The following is an 18,245-nucleotide window of genomic DNA, read 5'->3' as shown; positions in this document are numbered from 1 at the left end:
GCTTTTAGCAGAATAACTAACTAAAAACACTTTTAGCAAAATAATCCTAAAGTTAAAATATTAAAATAGATATGTAAGCACAGCATTGTGAATGCAGAGAATTTTCATATCACACAATCTTATTATCCAAGGCATTTTAGAGGCCAATCCTAATCATATTAGATAATGAGGAAAATGAAGTTAAGTGACTCCCCCCAAGTCACATAACAACTTGATGGCATAGCTGAGACTAGAATTTTGGGATTCAGATTCCTAGGCCATAGGTCTTTCTACAAGATATTGATGCTCTAATAGTCCATATGCTTATCATAAAAAAGGGGGGATTATCAGAATGAAAACATTGGTTAGGAAAGAATAATCTGCTAGCATTTTATTTCTTATAAATTCCTCTCTCTTCAATTTCAGCTATTTGGAAAAATTGTGGTCATTAATAGAGTTCTATCCTAAAAAGTAGGTTTAAATATGAATAAGCAAGGTATAGTAAGAATTTTTACAACTGCAAAGTGTGACCTTGCCTCTTAAGTACAAGCTGCTCAGTTATTTCTCTTCCAAAAGAAAATCATTGTTGAATGGGAACAGATCATTGACACAGAACAAGAAAATGTAGAAATTAGAACACTTTATTATAAATATTTCCAGAATATAAACTGATTTTGTATCAAGACTCTTTGAAACTTTTAAAACTATATGTAACCTTAGCTTATTATTATTATAATGTATTTCATTCTCCACCTTCCAATCTAGAAAATACACTGCAAGTTAGATCTAAAAAGGAAAAAAAATCAGTCTAAATTGTGTCATAGAGAAAACTAATGAATATAAAAATACCCCACCCAAAACTAAAACAAACCCAATCAAGAAATAGATTCTGCAAAACCTATTAATACTCCAATTTAAAATAAATGACCTCCCAAGGGAAAAATACTTCTACCATCATCGCAGTTTGATGAGTAAAAGCAGAGCCACTGTCATTAAGGGAAATTACATTATATGAGAATGTAAGGATGCTTTTAGAAAATGAGGAAAAGTAATTTCCATGTTGGAGAGTAAGCGTATTAAATACTTTCTGTTCACTTGGCCTGTTGTTAGAAGTTGCAGTACCTGTTCACAGGAAAGAATCGATATGAACATGAACGTCAGAAAACCAGGCCCCTCAACTATTTTTTCAATTTAACCTCAGGAGAACCAACTCAAGAGCTTCAAAATCCAAGGATAGACTGGTCCCAAAGCATTTCCTCCTCTGTCCTCTCTTTACCTTGCTCCTTTTTCTCTTTTCTACGCTTACGTTCCTCTTTCTTAGAGGCTCCATCTCGGCTTTTTTTCTCCTTTCGATTCTTAAGCTTTTCTGTACTGACCCTGACTGTTTCCATCTGTGTTTTGTTTCTTTGGAAGTTCTTGTGTTTATCTAAATCTGTTTCCTCGCAACCTTTTTTTCTCTTATGCTTGGGCCGCTCCTCCTCTGGTTTTTCTCTGCCTTCCTCCGGGTGCCTTTTCCCCTTCTGATGTAGCTGTTTATGATTGGCTGGATGGCCACTGGCACTGTTTTCTGAGGAGAGGCGCTTGTGAACTCCAGATTCTACACTGTATGAGCTACAGTTATATTCTCGCTGACTAAGGTTCAGGGGTTCTGGTTTTTCTGAGAAACAGTCCCTGGTGAATTGACAGTAGCTCAGGGAGTCTAGTCTTAGCCTGCTGTCATGAGCTGGTAGCCACTGAGGTAACCGGTTTTCCACTTTTTGTGAACTAGGGCATGATCTTGGGTAGGTCTGCCCGGTTTCAGATGAGAGTCTTTGATCAAACATTCTATACCTTGGTCGGTAATCAAGCTCTTCTCTGTATCTACAGGTTTCCAAACAGTTGTCTCTCATCTTTCTGAAACAAGTCCTTGGCTCTAAGCCTCTGGCTTTCTGCACTTTGATATAATCTTCAAGTTCATCTTGAAAAGAGTCATATGTCTTCTTTGAATGCTTCATTAGGTTGACAACAAGGGATTCTCTGTAGAGAAGATGGGAGAAAATTCTTCTTACTAGATTATTTTATTCTGAGTATTTCCTTTGCTCTTGAAGAGAGCTTCAAAAAACAAAGAAGCCCAAACAAATTAAAACCTAATTCAGCATAAAAGTTAAATACTATGACATTGTATGTCAAAAAGGTACATGAGGATAATCAAATATCTCCCAAGCCACTTACAAGTAGCTTTATCTTTCTCAGAAGTGGGATGAAGAGGGCAGAAAGGAGATGGAATATAGGGTTCTGTTGTATGGCTGAAAATGTAAGACATAGGGATGTGTGGATAAGGACTATAGATCCCTGATAAGTGGCCTGATAAAATGCTCATATATTTTCTAAAGTTCTGATTTAATCAGTTTCTTGTATATTGTTTTCTAAGAGAAGTAATAGAACCATAGAAAACTAATTTAATTTTTAAACTCTTCAGTTTACTCAAACAAAATAAAATAAACATACATACTTACCTGACTAGAGTACTGTAAGACTTAATAAAAGGATGTTTACAAAATGGTTTGGGAATGCTGGAAATTAGAAATTCAGCTATAAGATGAAACCACTCTTTTGTATAGGGCATGAGAGAAGATGAGGGAACAGAGTTCCGTACCTTCTGTATCGGGCTTGAATTTCATTCTGTTACTTCTGATTGGTGAAAAAAGCATTCTAGAATGTCTTTTTGGTTTGTTCTCTATTAAAATACTGGTGGGAGGGTTAAGGGAGGAAATGGAGGTGAAAACTGAGAGGGGGTCAGATTGATGCAGAGAAAAGTTTCAGAAGAAATATAAAGTAGATACACTAGTTTTTTGTTGGCTTGTTTGATTCTTTTGGTGGGGGTAGCACCATTCCTGATTTATTTCTTTCCCCTCCCTCAAATCCTGCATAAATGCAAATATCTTACTACAAGATGATAATGCCCTAGATATTTTTGGTGACATACTCTGTCTCCAAAAATCAGGAGGCTGCATACCCCATGTAGAAATCAAGAGGCTGCATAACGCATGTAGAACAGAACATTTCTTCCCTTTAACAGAAAGAAATAAGCCTGACAACAGCAGTCTAGAGTCACTAATGATCAGCTATCTTTTCTGGAAATTTGAGATTAAAAATAAAGTCTAAATGAAGCCTCATTTGGCGAGTCAGAAAATTTAGCTCCTATTCAACTTAAATAGTATAAAAATTCTAACTAGAATAAAATAATGTAACAAATATTTGATTAAATATAGGCAAAAGATTTGAACAGGCACTTCAGAAAAGAATATATACAAATACAGGGCACCTGGGTGGCTCAGTCGTTAAGCGTCTGCCTTCAGCTCAGGTCATGATCCCAGGGTCCTGGGATTGAGCCCCGCATCGGGCTCCCTGCTCAGCGGGGAGTCTGCTTCTCCCTCTCCCTCTCCCCCTGCTTGTGTTCCCTCTCTCGCTATGTCTCTCTCTGTCAAATAAATAAATAAAAAATAAAAATCTTAAAAAAAAAAAAAAAGAATATATACAAATGGCCAATGAACACATGAAAAGATACCATTAGTCATCAAGTCAATGTCCATTAAAACCACAATGAGACACCAGTATGGGCACTCACTAGAATGACTGAGATCAAAAGAATGACATTATCAGTGTTGTTGGTGAGCATGTGGAACAACTAGAATTCTCATACATTGCTGGTCGGCGATGTAAAATGGTACAACCACTAACACACAGTCTGGTAGTTTCTGAGGAAGTTAAACATACGCCTACTGTATGATCTAGTTCTTCCATTCCTAGATATTGCCCCCAAAAGAAAAGAAAGTATATGTCCATACAAGGACTGATACATGAATGTTCATGGCAATTTTATTTGTAATAGCCCCAGAAAGGAAAAAACCAAAATGATGATCAACAGGTAAATGGAACAAACAGTGGTATATCCATACAATGAAATACTATCAGTGATAAAAAGGAATGAACCATTGAAACAGCCAACAATATGGATGAATCTCAAAATAATTATGCTGAGTGAATGAAACCTGACAAAAGAGTACATAATATATGATTCCATTAAATAAAACTCTAGAAAATGCAAACTCATCTATAGTAACAGTGTTTGCTTGGGGATGAGGCAGGGAGCGGTGGGTGGGATGATTATAAAGGGTACTTTTTGGGGTCTGGATGTATGTTTACTATATTGATCATTTGATGATATATACATCTGTCAAAACCCATCAAATTGTGTATTTTAAGTATGTACAGTTTATTATATGTTAACTATACCTCTGTAAAGCTGTTTTTACAAAGTCACTAACGAGATTAAAAAGACGTTGATAATCGTTGAAACTGGATGATGGGTATGTGAAGGTTCACTATACTATTTTCTCTACTTTTATGTTTAAAAATTTTTGATACTTCATACCCACATAGATGGCTATAATAAAAAAAGGCAGATGATATTAAGTGTTGGCAAGGATATGGAAAAACTAGTAACTTCATTCATTGCTTGTGGGGATGTAAAATGTACAGCTATTTTGAAAAACAGTCTGGACTTCCAGCCCTATGCCCACAGTTCTGAGCCTACCCGGAGCCAGGTAGATGGTCACCATGAAGTTCAATCCCTTCCTGACCTCAGATGGCAGCAAAAACCCCAAATGCCACTTCAGTGTCTCCTTGGACATGCACGGGAAGATCGTGTCTTCCCCACTCTCCAGGAGCTTTGGGAAAAGTACATCTGCTACATGCCCATCCGCAGGGATAATGAGGTCCAGGTGGGTTGAGGACACTATAAAGGTCAACAAATCAGCAAGGTTGTCCAGGTGTTAGAAAGAAATAGGTCATCTACATCAAGCGGGTACAATGTGAGAAGGCTAATGGCACAACTGTCCATGTGGACATTCACCCAAGCAAGGTGGTTATCACCAGGCTAAAACTGGACAAAGATCTGAAAAAAATTCTTAAATGCAAAGCCAAATCTCAACAAGGTGGAAAAGAGAAAGGCAAATATAAGGAAGAACTTACTGAGAAAAATGCAGGAATGAATATAATCTGTTGTGCAACCATAGCCTTAACTGTAGATTTTTAGCCTGGTTATGTATTCCTTTGAAACTTTTCAAAATGTCTCTTGAATATTTCATTTCCTTCCTGTTTTGTTATTGATATGTGGCTCTGTGAATCTACTTTTGCTGTTTTGATTAATAATTTTATGAATAACCACTGGAAACATTTTCTAATTAAAAAGAAAAAAGAAAAACAGGAATGGCAATTCCTCAAAACGTTAAACACAGTGTTACCTTATGATCCAGCAATTTCACTCCTAGGTATACACCCGAGAGAACTGAAAACCTATGTTCACACAAAAACTTGAACACAAATGTTCACAGCAGCAATATTCATTAACAGCTAAAAAGTAGAAACAACTCAATGTCCATTAACTGCTGAATGGGTAAATAGGGTGCAGTATATTCATACAATGGAATATTACTCAGCAATAAAAAGAATGAAGTGCTGATACATGGTACAACATGGATGAACCCTGAAGGCATGATAGGTGAGAAAAGTCAGTCCCCACAGTCCACAGATCATGCAGAGATCAATAAAGAGGTGAATGGAAACTTACCCTTCTCAGGCTGAGAACTTGGTGAAGAAATCTGATCATAGTCACCCATTAATTTCTTCAGTTTTCTAGCATGAATTTTCCCGACATGGTGAGACTGCGCAACAACCAGGGAGCTAAAAAACACAATGCAGAGATCCCCAAATCGATTTTGTCTAATACTCTATTCCCAGTCATCTGAAACCAAGTGAAATCTTGTTATAAAGATTAAATAGTTCAAAGTTTAGAATTATACCATCAACAGAGATTCATCAACTGAAAATTCACAAATCCATCTCCAATTTCTTATCATTTTACTTCCTGTAAGTCTGAAAGTTAGGCTAACTCTTTGAGCATATATTTTACCCCAGAAAAGTAAATAATATTTTGTTTTAGAACAAAGTGACCTCAAATTTCCACCTCTAAATTTGCAGATAGCATTCATGATTTTTAATATATTTAGTCTGAACTAAGAGTTTAAGAATAGAGTTTTGCTTGCTTTCAAATAAAAGTCAGCTTTGTAGAAATAATCCTTTGATCTAGATCTCTATTTTCAACCTACCTCATAATGTGAAATCCTTTGCAATTCAAACTATATCCCTACTCCCCATACTCCTTTTACAAAGGGTAACTATAAAAGTTCAATATTTGTTCATTCAACGTGGTATCTATGAATAAAATAAAGGGAGGTAAGATAGAAGATCATATTAAACATTTAAGGTAATATTTTCAATCTTTAAATAGATATCATTTCATATACCATCTCATATTTTAATTTCCTGAGTGCCTGCGAGGCTATATACTAGCTTTTTGCTAATTAGAATGAAATTTCAGTATGAAAACATTTAGTAAGTCTCTAGTGTTCACTTTGGTAATATATGTTTATTCAGTCCAGAAAATACCATTCTAAAAGAGAAGTTACTGGGTTACCAGTAGGAGTCTGGACTTTATTGAAAGATTGGGCTAAGAAATCTGGCCTTGGCATTTTTGTGTTTTATAGCAGACAATTTCAAGACATGCAGTTTATTTTAAGATAGTCTCTGATTCTAGCTATACCCCTAATGTTATCTGGGAATCACATAGAGTAACCACAAACCATCTTTACCTGTGGCGGGCAACAGTCCTCCACAGTTGGTACAAACATGATCACAAGCAAGGCTCACTAAACAAGGCTCAGCTAAGCCACTCAAAACTATAGTCATAGTCACATATTAATTTCCAGAACTTTTGTTCAAAGTATTTCTCACCAGAATAAATAATCTATACCAAAATGACCACATTTATGCTTGAGGTCTATACTACTATCTAAAAGTTACTAACAGTTGAAATTTATTTTATGGAAACTCACTAGTTTATAAAAATGATACCAATCACGGAACATCAAAATTTTACTTCCTATGCAGCCATTTAAGTGAATGAGTTGGAACTACATGTACTGTCATGGAGAAATGTCCATGATACATTAAGGGGGAAAAATGATGTAGAAGTCTGTCTTTCTACCTATTTACCTATCTATTGATCAATCTAAAATCCAATTTTAGTGTAAAAACACAACATACAGAACCAAAAAACTAAATATATTCATATATGTTTATTGTAAGGAGGAGTTAAAGGAGCTGGCCTGCAACCCATTTACTTCCTTTCCTGGGGCGGGGGGAGAGGGAAGAAGGTAGGTGACTTCTGGACCTCTAAAGAGATGAATGATATTAGCTAGGAGAAAGGGAACTTATTTTTGACATGCCCTTAGCAGGATGTCCCTGGTTAAGGATTATCTGTAGTAAATAAATTCAGAATCTATGAGGCATAAACTAGGAAGTATAAAATGGAGATGGTTCATAATTTAAATACTCCCACTGGGAGAGGTGACCCTCACTTAGAAACCTCATCTATTATTTTGGGTCAGAGATGCATGACCAGTGTAGGAAAACATGGTTTGAGGAGCCATCTTTCATGTCCTAGATATCTCTGCTTCTTTAGAGTTGCGTGATTGATTGTATCCTTGAAATACTTAGTAAACTTGAAACTAGGTAATATTACTGATTTGTGTTAGTCTGATTTGACAGTCTGATCTTGCATATTGCAATATCCATAGGAAAAAAATCAGAAAAGATATACACTAAACTTAATGGGGCTTGGGAAATGGGCTTAGGAAAGGAGTAATAGACAATATTTAACATTTTGTTCTCTGCACATGTCTATATTGTTTTAATTTCTGCAAAAAGCATTACTTTGTAATTAAAAACTCCATAAAAATTTGATTTAAAGGTTCTACAGGGTATCTTCAAATTAAGCTTAATTTTCAGTACCAGTATAAAGATTAAAAAGGTTTGCTTAAAAATATTATGAGTTTCGGACGCCTGGGTGACTCAGTCGTTTAAGCGTCTGCCTTTGGCTCAGGTCATGATCCCAGGTTCCTGGGATCGAGCCCTGTGTCAGGCTCCCTGCTCAGAGGGGAGCCTGCTTCTCCCTCTCCCTCTCCCCCTCCCCACTCACTGCTCGCATGCTCTCTCTCAAATAAACAAATAAAATCTTAAAAAAAAATTATGAGTTTAAGAACTGTAAGTCAGAAACATTTTTAAAAGGATGATGAATATTTAAAAATATTTATTATATATAATCTCTCTCTAAATTATTTCTGAATTGTTGTAAGGTATATAACTTAATTACATATGACTCTAAAGTTAAAATGAAGAGCAAGCTATAAAATAGGAGAAAATATTCCCATCTCACATATCAGACCAAGGACTTATATCTAGAATATATAAAGAACTCTTATGACTCAATAAGACAAATTCAAATTAAAATGGGCAAAAGATTTGAACAGAAACCTCAAAAAATAATTTATATATATAAATATGACTTGAAACCCTACATCATCACTGGAAGTCATTAAAATTAATAGGACTGAAAATACCAAATGTTGGTGAGGATGGTGAACAACTGGAATTCTCATACATTACTAGTTAGAATTTAAAATGGTACAATTTTACAAAGCAGTCTGATAATTTCTTTAAACATTAAACATCTACCACATGACCCAGCCATTTCACTTGTATTAGTCCAAGAGAAATGAAAACATACATCCATGCAAAGACCTGTACATGAATGTTCATAGCAGATTTATTTGTAATAGCCCAAAACTGAAACAACCTTAATGTCTGCCAATAGGCTAATGGATAAACAAAACATGGTATATCTATACAATATAATTATTCAGCAACAAAAAGAAGCAAAATAGCAATATATACATAACATGGATGAATCTCAAAATCATGCTTAGTGCAAGACACAGGAGTACCTACTGTATGATTCTATATTTGTAAAAAGTTCTAGACATATAAACTAATCTATAGTGATAGAAAGCAGATTAGTGGTTGTTGGGGACAGGGGTAGAAGGTGGGATGGATTATAAAGAGGCCTGAGAAAACTTTTGGTGTTGGCAGAAGTATTTGGCATTTTGTTTACAATGGTTGCATGGGAGTATACACCTGTCAAAAACTCATTGCCTTATACATTTCAAATATGTGTATATTTTAAGTAAAGTATATCTCAATAAAGTGTACCAGAGGAGCTTAAAGATCTATAACAGATGTTTTGGAAAAAGAAATAATTTTGCCTTAATTTGTTAAACTGGATTTTTAAATGTTGGCTTTGTTTCCAGAAAAATTATCCACCTATCAAAGGCCAATTCACCTATGCAGAACTACTGCCAGTCATATTATGTCACATTGCTCTTACGAGCCAGACGTAGGGACTCTGGAGTCAGTTCTGGCACTTAATCAGCTGTGTAAGCTTGGTTAAATTCTCAACCTCTCTGTGCCTTAAGTTCCTCATCTCTAAAATAGGGATATTATCTACACCTCAAAGAGCTGTTGTGAGCCTTAAGGAAATGAATACATGTAAAATGCTTAGAAGAGTATATGGCACATGGTAAGTGCTGAATGAATGAGCTACTTTTATTGTTATTCAGGATTTCATCTATTTAACTGACATCGTGAAATGTTCTCCCAACCAATTATTCTAGTAACTACAGAAAGCCAAATAAAGGAAGGATTATGTGTAAACAGAGCAAGAGTACCTGTCAGGAGTACCTAATTTTTATTTCAAGCTAACTCATGTTTCAGAGGGACTTTTTTAAAAATGAAAACTTAGGGGGCACCTGGGTGGCTCGGTTGGTTAAGCGTCTGACTCTTGACTTCAGCTCAGGTCATAATTTTGGGGTCATGAGATCGAGCTCTGAGTCAGGCTCCCAGCTGCTTGGGATTCTGTTTCTCCCTCTGCCCCTCCCCCTGCTCTCTCTCTCTAAAATAAATACCACTTTATTTTTTCAAAAAGATTTTATTTATTTGAGAGAGAGAGAGGGAGCCTGTGAGAGAGCACAAGCAGGGGGAGGGGAGGAAGGAGAAGGAAGCAGACTTTCCATTGAGCAGGGAGGCTGTCTGGGGCTTGATCCTAGGACCCTGGGATCATGACCTGAGCTGAAAGCAGATGCTTCACCAACTGAGCCACCCAGGCACCCCTAAAATAAATAAATCTTTAAAAATAGTAATAAAAATGAAAGCTGAAAGTTAGACTTGATCATTGTCTTTTGTGATTGCTCTGATTTTGAACCAATTCTTTGAAGATTTCAGTTCATATTGTGTTAATGTGTGTCATGTATAATACCCAAAAGAGTATGGAGTATCAAGCAGAGACACCCAGGACACTAGCTAATTTTACTATTTATAGGCTGTATTAGGTCCCAAGCAAGAAATAGTTTGTCTTGACCGAAACTCATCTGGAATATTTTTTTAAGATGTACCTTCTAATATTTTTGGAACAAATCTAGCAAAATTCTGAAAACTTGAGTTCCTATTTATACTGTACATATACCGCAAGCCTAGTTATAGATGAACACCCACATTGTTCATTTACTTTTTTTTTTTTTTCATTTATTTTTAGGAAAGATATCATAGTGAAAAGAGCAAGAATATGGAATCTTTTATTTTGGAGAAATGAAACTATGTAGGTTATTCAATAGCTGGAGAAGGCTTGGTCTTTTTTATTTCAGTAAAAATATGGAAAGCCATTGTGAAAGTTAAATAAAAACATTATATATCAACTATTGTGTTAAATATGAAACACGAGTAATATGAGTTACTCATAATTCAAAACTGCCTAAAAGAGCTTCATATCTTAATAAAAAACTAAGAACAACTCTACTTTAATTCTACAATTGTCAGAGAATTTGTTACATTCCAACCACTCATTACAAATTGCAAAACTAGAACTTTTGCATTGTATAAAATGTTTTTAGTAAGTCTCAGGTTTGGTGAATAAATCAACTTAAGTGAAAAATCTAATAAAAATTTTTATGCCCTACAGCACATCATTTGTGTTGTGGGGTGGCATTTAAACATCATACAGCATGGTCTTAAAAAAATGTTTATTAAATACCTCTGAAGAAAAAATGGGCAAAGTAAGGATGTTAATCTGGTTAGTTTTAGCTCAATTCTTCCCCTTTAAAAAATACACCAAATAAATGGCATAGTCTTATACTTTTTTTTTTAATTTTTAAAAGATTTTATTTATTCATTTGAGACACAGAGATAGAGAGAGAGAGAGCATGAGCAGGGAGAGAGGCCGAGGGAGAGGGAGAAGCAGGCTCCCTGCTGAGCCAGGAGCCCGATGTGGGGCTCGATCCCAGGACCCTAGAATCATGACCTGAGCCGAAGGCAGATGCTTAACCATCTGAGCCACCCAGGCGCCCCCATAGTCTTATACTTTTAAATCTAATTCACTGAGAAGCATTAGGAGATGTTTTATATTTTTCCATTATTTGCATCTTTCTCTCAGAGATGTAGCCTCTGTATTCCATTAAAGCTATCTAAAAGTATTTTGTTTTTTTGATGCAGTAGTAAATAGTATTTTTTAAAATCTAAACTTACTAAACGTTTGTTGCTAACATTTAGAAATACTGATTTTGTATATGGGCTTTATATTTTACCCCCTTGCTAAACTTATTCTAGTAGCCTTTTCCTAGATTCCTTGCTCTTTCCTACATACATGATCATATCATCTGCAAATAGAGACAGTTACTTCTCTCCAATCTGAACATCTTTTGTTTTTCTTGTCTGACTGTACTGGCTAGGACCTCCAGTACAATACTGAATAGAAGTGGTGAGAATGGATATCCTTCCCTTGTTCCTGCTCTTGAGTTTTGCAATCTTTTAACATTATTATAATCTCAGGAAAGACTAAGCAGAGCATCGCATTAAGTTGTAGACTAGATAACTGATCCTGTTGTCTTTGCTCTTTTGTAACTATTTGTTATCTTTGCATGTTTTTATTTCTTTTTACCTATTTAAGTGTTTTTTAGAGATCTTAATTGTAACAGAAATGCAGCCCTTTGGGGAGCCTGGGTGGTGGTGGTGGCTCAGTCGGTTAAGCTCAAGCGTCTGCCTTTGGCTCAGGTCATGATATCCGGATCCTGGGATAGTCCTGGGATCAAGCCCGGAGGCTCCCTGCTCAGCGGGGAGTCTGCTGCTCCCTCTCCCTCTGCCCCGCCCCCTGCTTGTTTTCTCTCTCAAATAAATAAATAAAATTTAAAAAAAAAGAAAGAAATGCAGCCCTGTACCTGTTAGCATCATAAATACTCTTAGCTATGTTGGTTATTAACCTTGCCTTTTCAGGAAATGAGATTAGTATCTGATCTATAAGTTTGCCAAGCTCTAGCTATTTTTTTTTTTTTTAAGATTTTATTTATTTATTTGACAGAGACAGACACAGTGAGAGAGGGAACACAAGCAGTGGGAGTGAGAGAGGGAGAAGCAGGCTTCCCGCTGAGCAGGGAGCCCGATGCGGGGCTCGATCCCAGGACCCTGGGACCATGACCTGAGCCGAAAGCAGATGCTTAACGACTGAGCCACCCAGGCGCCCCAAGCTCTAGCTATTTTATACCAATACAACAATCACAAAAATAACTAAGGGTTTACTACTATGGCATATTTCCAATGATAAAATACAAAAGAATTAACAAAATCATTAATTGGGAGTACTTCACATTTAATATAACATTTATGTCTTTATCTAAACTAAGTCTTTGAACATCAATAATCATAAGTACTCTATGGCTAGCTAACTCGAGGATCATGCTCGTGAAGTTAATTTTACTCGGTTCCAAGGCAGACATCCTACATCAGAATGCCACCAAATACACTCCATTCCTTCCAAAGGGTTAGTAAATGTGAATGGGTCTGTAAGAAGAGGGGAGAAACCCCAATGTTCATGTCCTAACATATATTTGATGAATATAGTAGGGGAAATCTTGTTAGTTGTTTTAACATGCTTAGTCAATATTTTTACATATTGACACCTAATAAAGGCAACAAATCTGAAACTCACAAATCATTGTCTCTCCAGACATCTTCCTCCCCAACCATTCTATCCAGCTGTCAATATTAGATTTACATGTGGTGCTCTCGTGTGTGTGTGTGTGTGTGTGTGTGTGTGTGTGTGTGTGTGTGAACTACTCCTGATTATTCCAGGAGTCCTGGCAGATCTACACTTACAACTGCATTTTCTCTAATGTGCTCATCCTGCTATTTCTTACCAGTTTTTTTTTTTTTTAAAGATTTTATTTATTTATTTGAGACAGAGAGAATGAGAGAGAGAGAGCACATGAGAGGGGGGAGGGTCAGAGGGAGAAGCAGGCTCCCTGCCGAGCAGGGAGCCTGACGCGCGACTCGATCCAGGGACTCCAGGATCATGACCTGAGCCGAAGGCAGTCGCTTAACCAACTGAGCCACCCAGGCGCCCTATTTCTTACCAGTTTTAGAGGTTGTCAAATAACCTGTCTCCTTCCCACCCCCCATGGAGAATCTGACTGCCTTACACTACTAGCCCACATTTCCTCTGCAGCCATTTCAGACTCAGAGATGGAAGCTGTATGTCAGCAATGGCAAAGCAGCCATGCCAGCTCTGGAGCACTCACCTTTACTGTAATTTGAGAGAGAAATAAACTTAAAGAAACCCTGCATTTTCTCCACTTTTTCTTTTTCTAATTTCACTAACAAACATTAATACTAAGCTCTTTAAAGGGCTGTGCCAAATTCATTTGTATGTCCTTGGTACTGAGCAGAGTAACTAGTACATAGCAGGAGCTCAATAAATGTTTTCTGAATAAATGTTAACATGTTAGCTATTAGCTAGATTTTGTCATTTGGAGCAAATGACAAAATCTCTGCTTAATATCATGAAAACAAAGGAAAACATTTTTAGGCAATTGCTATGTGAATGGGTTAATGATTAATAAGGAGTCAAAAATGTCCTTTTGTTCCAAAACTGAGTCCGTTTAATTTTTTTTCTTAGAGACAGGCAAATATGCAAGAATTGTTTGTTGTGGTTTTGTTTTACTGATTCTTCAGGAATATCATTACCAGGTGAAAAATTTTTTAACGGTCAAAAATACTTGAGAAACATCACTGAATGAATTACAGTGTCCTGGAAAATCTTATGACAACTTCACCATAAATTCTATGTATATTTCTTTTCATATAAGTCTGATAACGTGGTATTTCTTTGTTTTTTGGTGGTTTTTTTTGTGATTGAGTTTACTTTCCCAATTTCCTACTTGTAATCTTACACCTTGTATATATTCCCTGCTTGCCAATATTTAATCCTCCTCTTAGGAGTGTTACAGCTATAGGTGAAAATGGATAGAAGAGGTTCTTCAAAGCAGTTTTAATGGTCCTATCAGGATCTTGAATGTGACTGGAATTTTAGTAACTGGATGCATGATAATTCTTTCATACATTTTACATGAATCTCCTTAGTCTTTTTAGAAAAAAAAAATACTGGATAAGTAATTAAGCGACACTTCCCCTCCCCCCCCTTCTTGTTTATGAACTATCTTGATTGGCAATTACTTAAGGCTTTTACAAATATCTCAACTAGGGGTGCCTGGGTGGCTCAGTCGGTTGAGCGTCTGCCTTCAGCTCAGGTCATGATCCCAGGGTCCTGGTATTGAGTCCCGCATCGGGCTCTGAGCCTGCTTCTCCCTCTGCCTGCCATTCCCCCTGCTTGGGCTCTCTCACTCTGACAAATAAATAAAAACTTAAAGAAAAAAAAACAAGTATCTCAACTAAAAATATATTGACTCAGGGTGCCTGGGTGGCTCAGTCATTAAGTGGCTGCCTTCTGCTCAGGTCATGATCCCGCAGTCCTGGGATCGAGGCCTGTGTCAGGCTCCCTGCTCAGAGGGGAGCCTGCTTCTCCCTCTCCCTCTGCCTGCTGCTCCCCCTGCTTGTGCACGCTCTGTCAAATAAATAAAATAAAATCTTTAAAAAATATATATATTGACTGCTATCATTGTTTTAAATAGTATAATATACCAATATTGGCCATTTGTTAGGTAGCAGTTAACTGAACCAGTTAATGAAGGATATTTACCCAAAATAAAGTGACAAGAGGTAATCTTTTAGGTAACGAATTATATCTTTTCAAATCCTAGTGAATGGTCTGTATTTCATCATCTTTTGAATGTCACTGGATAACCATTATAGGTCGAAGTTTCATGTTTTAGAACTGCTGTTCTAGTACACAGCCAATCCATGGAAAGAACATCAATAAGGAACTGTAAAGTCAGTTCATAATTCTAATGCTGTCAAGGACCTCAGAGTTTGGTTGGTGTAGAGGTCCTCAACCTTGACACTACTGACATCTTGGGTAGGAGAATCCTTTGTTGGGGTGGCCCTGTCCATTTTAGGATGTTTGCCAGCATCTCTGCCCTACATCAAATAGATGCCAAGTAGCACCTGTGCTCACCATGCCCTTTCTTGCCCAGTGGTGGAAACCAAAAATGTCTCCAGAAACTGCCAAATGTCCTCTGGGGTGGGGGTGTAATTAATCCCTGGTTTATTTAGAGAACCACTCAATTGGGCTAATCCAATTTTCCCTCCCCACAGACGACAAAACTCGAAAAAAGAAATTTGGGACTTTGAGTTTGAAAGAAAAGTTTGGGACTTACTCAGGTCATACTGCTAGTGGACAAACTAACACTACAATCTATTACTTGTTAAGATTCCTATTACAGTATTCTCATTATACCATCTTGAAGTTGCAAAGAAAGGTTACTGCTAGCATTGTGTGAACTGACACTGTATAAAGTCTTAAGTAATTGCACACATTCTAAGTCATCACACACACACCCAAACAAAAAATGTCATCTGGCAAAAAACTGTTTTTCCATGAGAAACTGTTTCCAAATCTTCCTGTGATCTGGCTGTAAGAGCCAAATTGTAGTCTCGACACCTATAAACTGCTCAGGCTTACTTGTTGGTGAGAGGCAGTAAGTTTGGTATGAAAACAAATAAATCCAGATTTTATTTTTTTTCTCAGAACAATGATAACCTAGGCTGACTGAAGACACTAAATCTAGTCTTCCAAAGGTTGCCTTTACTAAGAGACCTTTAATAGAACGTCATTTGGTTGCATTGACTAATTCCATTTTTAGTGTATGGAATTTATATAAGGTGCTTACAGAAATGTTTTAAGAAATGTGTACTTTTTTTTTTTTACTACTTTGCCATTCCTTAAAAGTGAAATATGTAAAATAGCACAGAAAAATGGAAAATATCACGAAAGAGGGTGAAAACGAAGTTATTTTCATTAGGTTATTATATTTATTAATGTCTCTCCAGAAAAAAGGAACCTAAATTATTCTACAATATTTTGGCTTCCACCATCTTTCACTCTGGAGACAAAAAAGCAATATAAGGCAACACAGTAACTACTAAAAATTATGAAACTGAGGTTGGTTGAATGTTTTACTGAGATCTGCAATGTGATCAAGCTCCACCATCTAAATCATTCCAAAACTGTCTTACAGCCTTACCTCCTAGTTCGGAACAAGCAGGCTGTTCACAGGCATATAGTACTTATAAGAACTCAAACATCTGTTAAATTGAGATGATCAAGAAATAGCTTTTTGTGTTAGGGGAAACGTGTTGGTGAGAACTGTGACAACTTTGGGCAGAAACCCTCCTTCCAAACTCCTGCACGAAGACTTGCCCAAATTGTAACATGGCCTCCAGCAGCTTAAGGCGGAATCCCTGGGATAACCCAGTCCCCTTTGGAGCTCCTGCTAGAAAAAGCTCAGAGCTGTCAAAATAGATGTACTGTTTTTAGAGCCAACACCTGATGACAGGCCCCCGACCTCTCTTTCTGAGAGTGTTTAACTAAAAAGCGCTTTGGATTGTGAATCCTCCCGGTCTCTGAGACGGATGTGTACCTCCTACAACTCAGGAGCCTTCTCAAAGGCTTCTCAAAGACCTGGAAGCCATTCCTTTCAAGTGTAATCATCAGGAAGGATAAGCCTAGGTCTCCCAGCGGCTGTGGGAGGACCGAATCCTAACTTCCCTACTTGCCAGCACGCAGACACAGCGGGCCTAACAGCATCCACAAGGAACAACCCTTTGTAATTTCTCACTTCCCTGACTCTTCTTGAACTCCCCCTCTCCTCCAGTCCCTCATTTCCCCTTTAAACTCCCAGTCAGCTCTGAGCAAATCCGAATGGAGCTCAGCTCTTTCCCCTACTGTCGGGAGTTTCTGAATAAAATTTGTCACCGCTCTCCCTAATGTCCGCTTTGCTGTCTTGACACTGGTAGATCCGTACTGAACTCAGACCACTAACAAGAGAGCCCTATAAATCTTAGAAGCTGTTTTACAGGATGTTACCCTCAAAACAACCTAGAAAAACTCTCCAAAGGGGCGCCTCAAAACTCTCGCCCCTCTTCTCTCCCTCAGGGCCCCCGCAGTTCTAAGTTCTCGGGCTACTTCCTACACTCGACCAAGTCCTAACTCCGCTTCTGCCTAAGTACCTACTTTCCCGGATGTTGAATTTGCACCCAGCCGAGGTTTCCTCGCTCGCACGCCACCGGCCCTTTCCTTATCTCGGAGCTTCCTCATCAATCCCGCTTCCCTTTCCCTGACAGTCCCAGGGCCCCCAGGCTTCTGCCGGGCCACCTCTCTGCCCCCTCAATCCTTAGCTTCTTCAGCGTGCTGAGGCGTCCCTCTCCCCTCCACGCTCCACCTGGGGACCGTGGCGCCTCTTTCCAGGGGCGGCGGGTGGTGACGGGGGCCGACGGACTCCGGCCCCGACCCGGTCGGCCATGGCGCACATTCGGGGCGCGCCCAGCCGTCCCTGGGCCGCGGAGTTGAGGGGCTGAAGACGGGGCCGCCCCCGCCGCCGGGGCGGGAACTCACCTTCTCTGAGGCAGGGGCGGGCGTCTACAACTACTGTTCCCCCTCCCCGCCAACGCCGCCGGCCGGGGAATAGGCCGGGGTGGAGGTGGCGGAGAGGCAGGGACAGCCGCAGCCGCCACCGCCGCCTCCGCCGCCGAGCAGGCGGGGTGAGAGGAGGAGGCGGAGACCCGGCTTCCTGAGGGGAAGTCTCCGCCACCAGCGCCGGGTGACTGGATGGGGCCGGCGCCATGGCGGCAACGCGCGCTACTGCGCTTGCGCGGGTCGCCCCGCTTCCACAGAGGCCCTTTAGCTCCGCCCCTGCGTGCCCCGCCCCCTCCTCGCGTCTTTTCCGGGGCTCGAGCCCCTCGGTGGCGGTGTTCTCCCAGATGCTTTCCCCTCGTCGTTCGAGGGAAGGGAGAACGCGTGCGGCCGCTCGCCTGGGGTGAGTGAATCTAAA

General features: G+C 38.7%; 1 protein-coding gene across 2 annotated transcripts; it reads right to left on the bottom strand.

Annotated features, from left to right (window-relative positions):
- Nucleotides 1–610: 610 nt before the first annotated feature.
- KRCC1 (lysine rich coiled-coil 1) lies at nt 611–17,995 on the bottom strand. 2 transcript variants are annotated; one of them, XM_032410505.1, is made up of 3 exons: nt 17,810–17,995; nt 5,591–5,703; nt 611–1,995 (listed from the first exon to the last, which is right to left on the bottom strand). In XM_032410505.1, exon 3 carries the CDS (start codon nt 1,971–1,973, stop codon nt 1,200–1,202), a length of 774 nt encoding a protein of 257 aa, XP_032266396.1. In that variant the 5' UTR covers nt 1,974–1,995; nt 5,591–5,703; nt 17,810–17,995; the 3' UTR covers nt 611–1,199. The 2 variants fall into 2 exon arrangements, with proteins under 2 accessions (XP_032266396.1, XP_032266397.1); XM_032410506.1 differs by lacking the exon at nt 17,810–17,995 and adding an exon at nt 6,129–6,196.
- Between the last annotated feature and the right edge of the window lie 250 nt (nt 17,996–18,245).

The sequence above is a fragment of the Phoca vitulina genome, unplaced genomic scaffold (assembly GCF_004348235.1).
Source record: "Phoca vitulina isolate PV1807 unplaced genomic scaffold, GSC_HSeal_1.0 scaffold12, whole genome shotgun sequence".
NCBI lineage: Eukaryota > Metazoa > Chordata > Mammalia > Carnivora > Phocidae > Phoca > Phoca vitulina.
The sequence above is the reverse complement of the archived record's forward strand: the minus strand, read 5'-3'. Positions and strand labels throughout refer to the sequence as shown.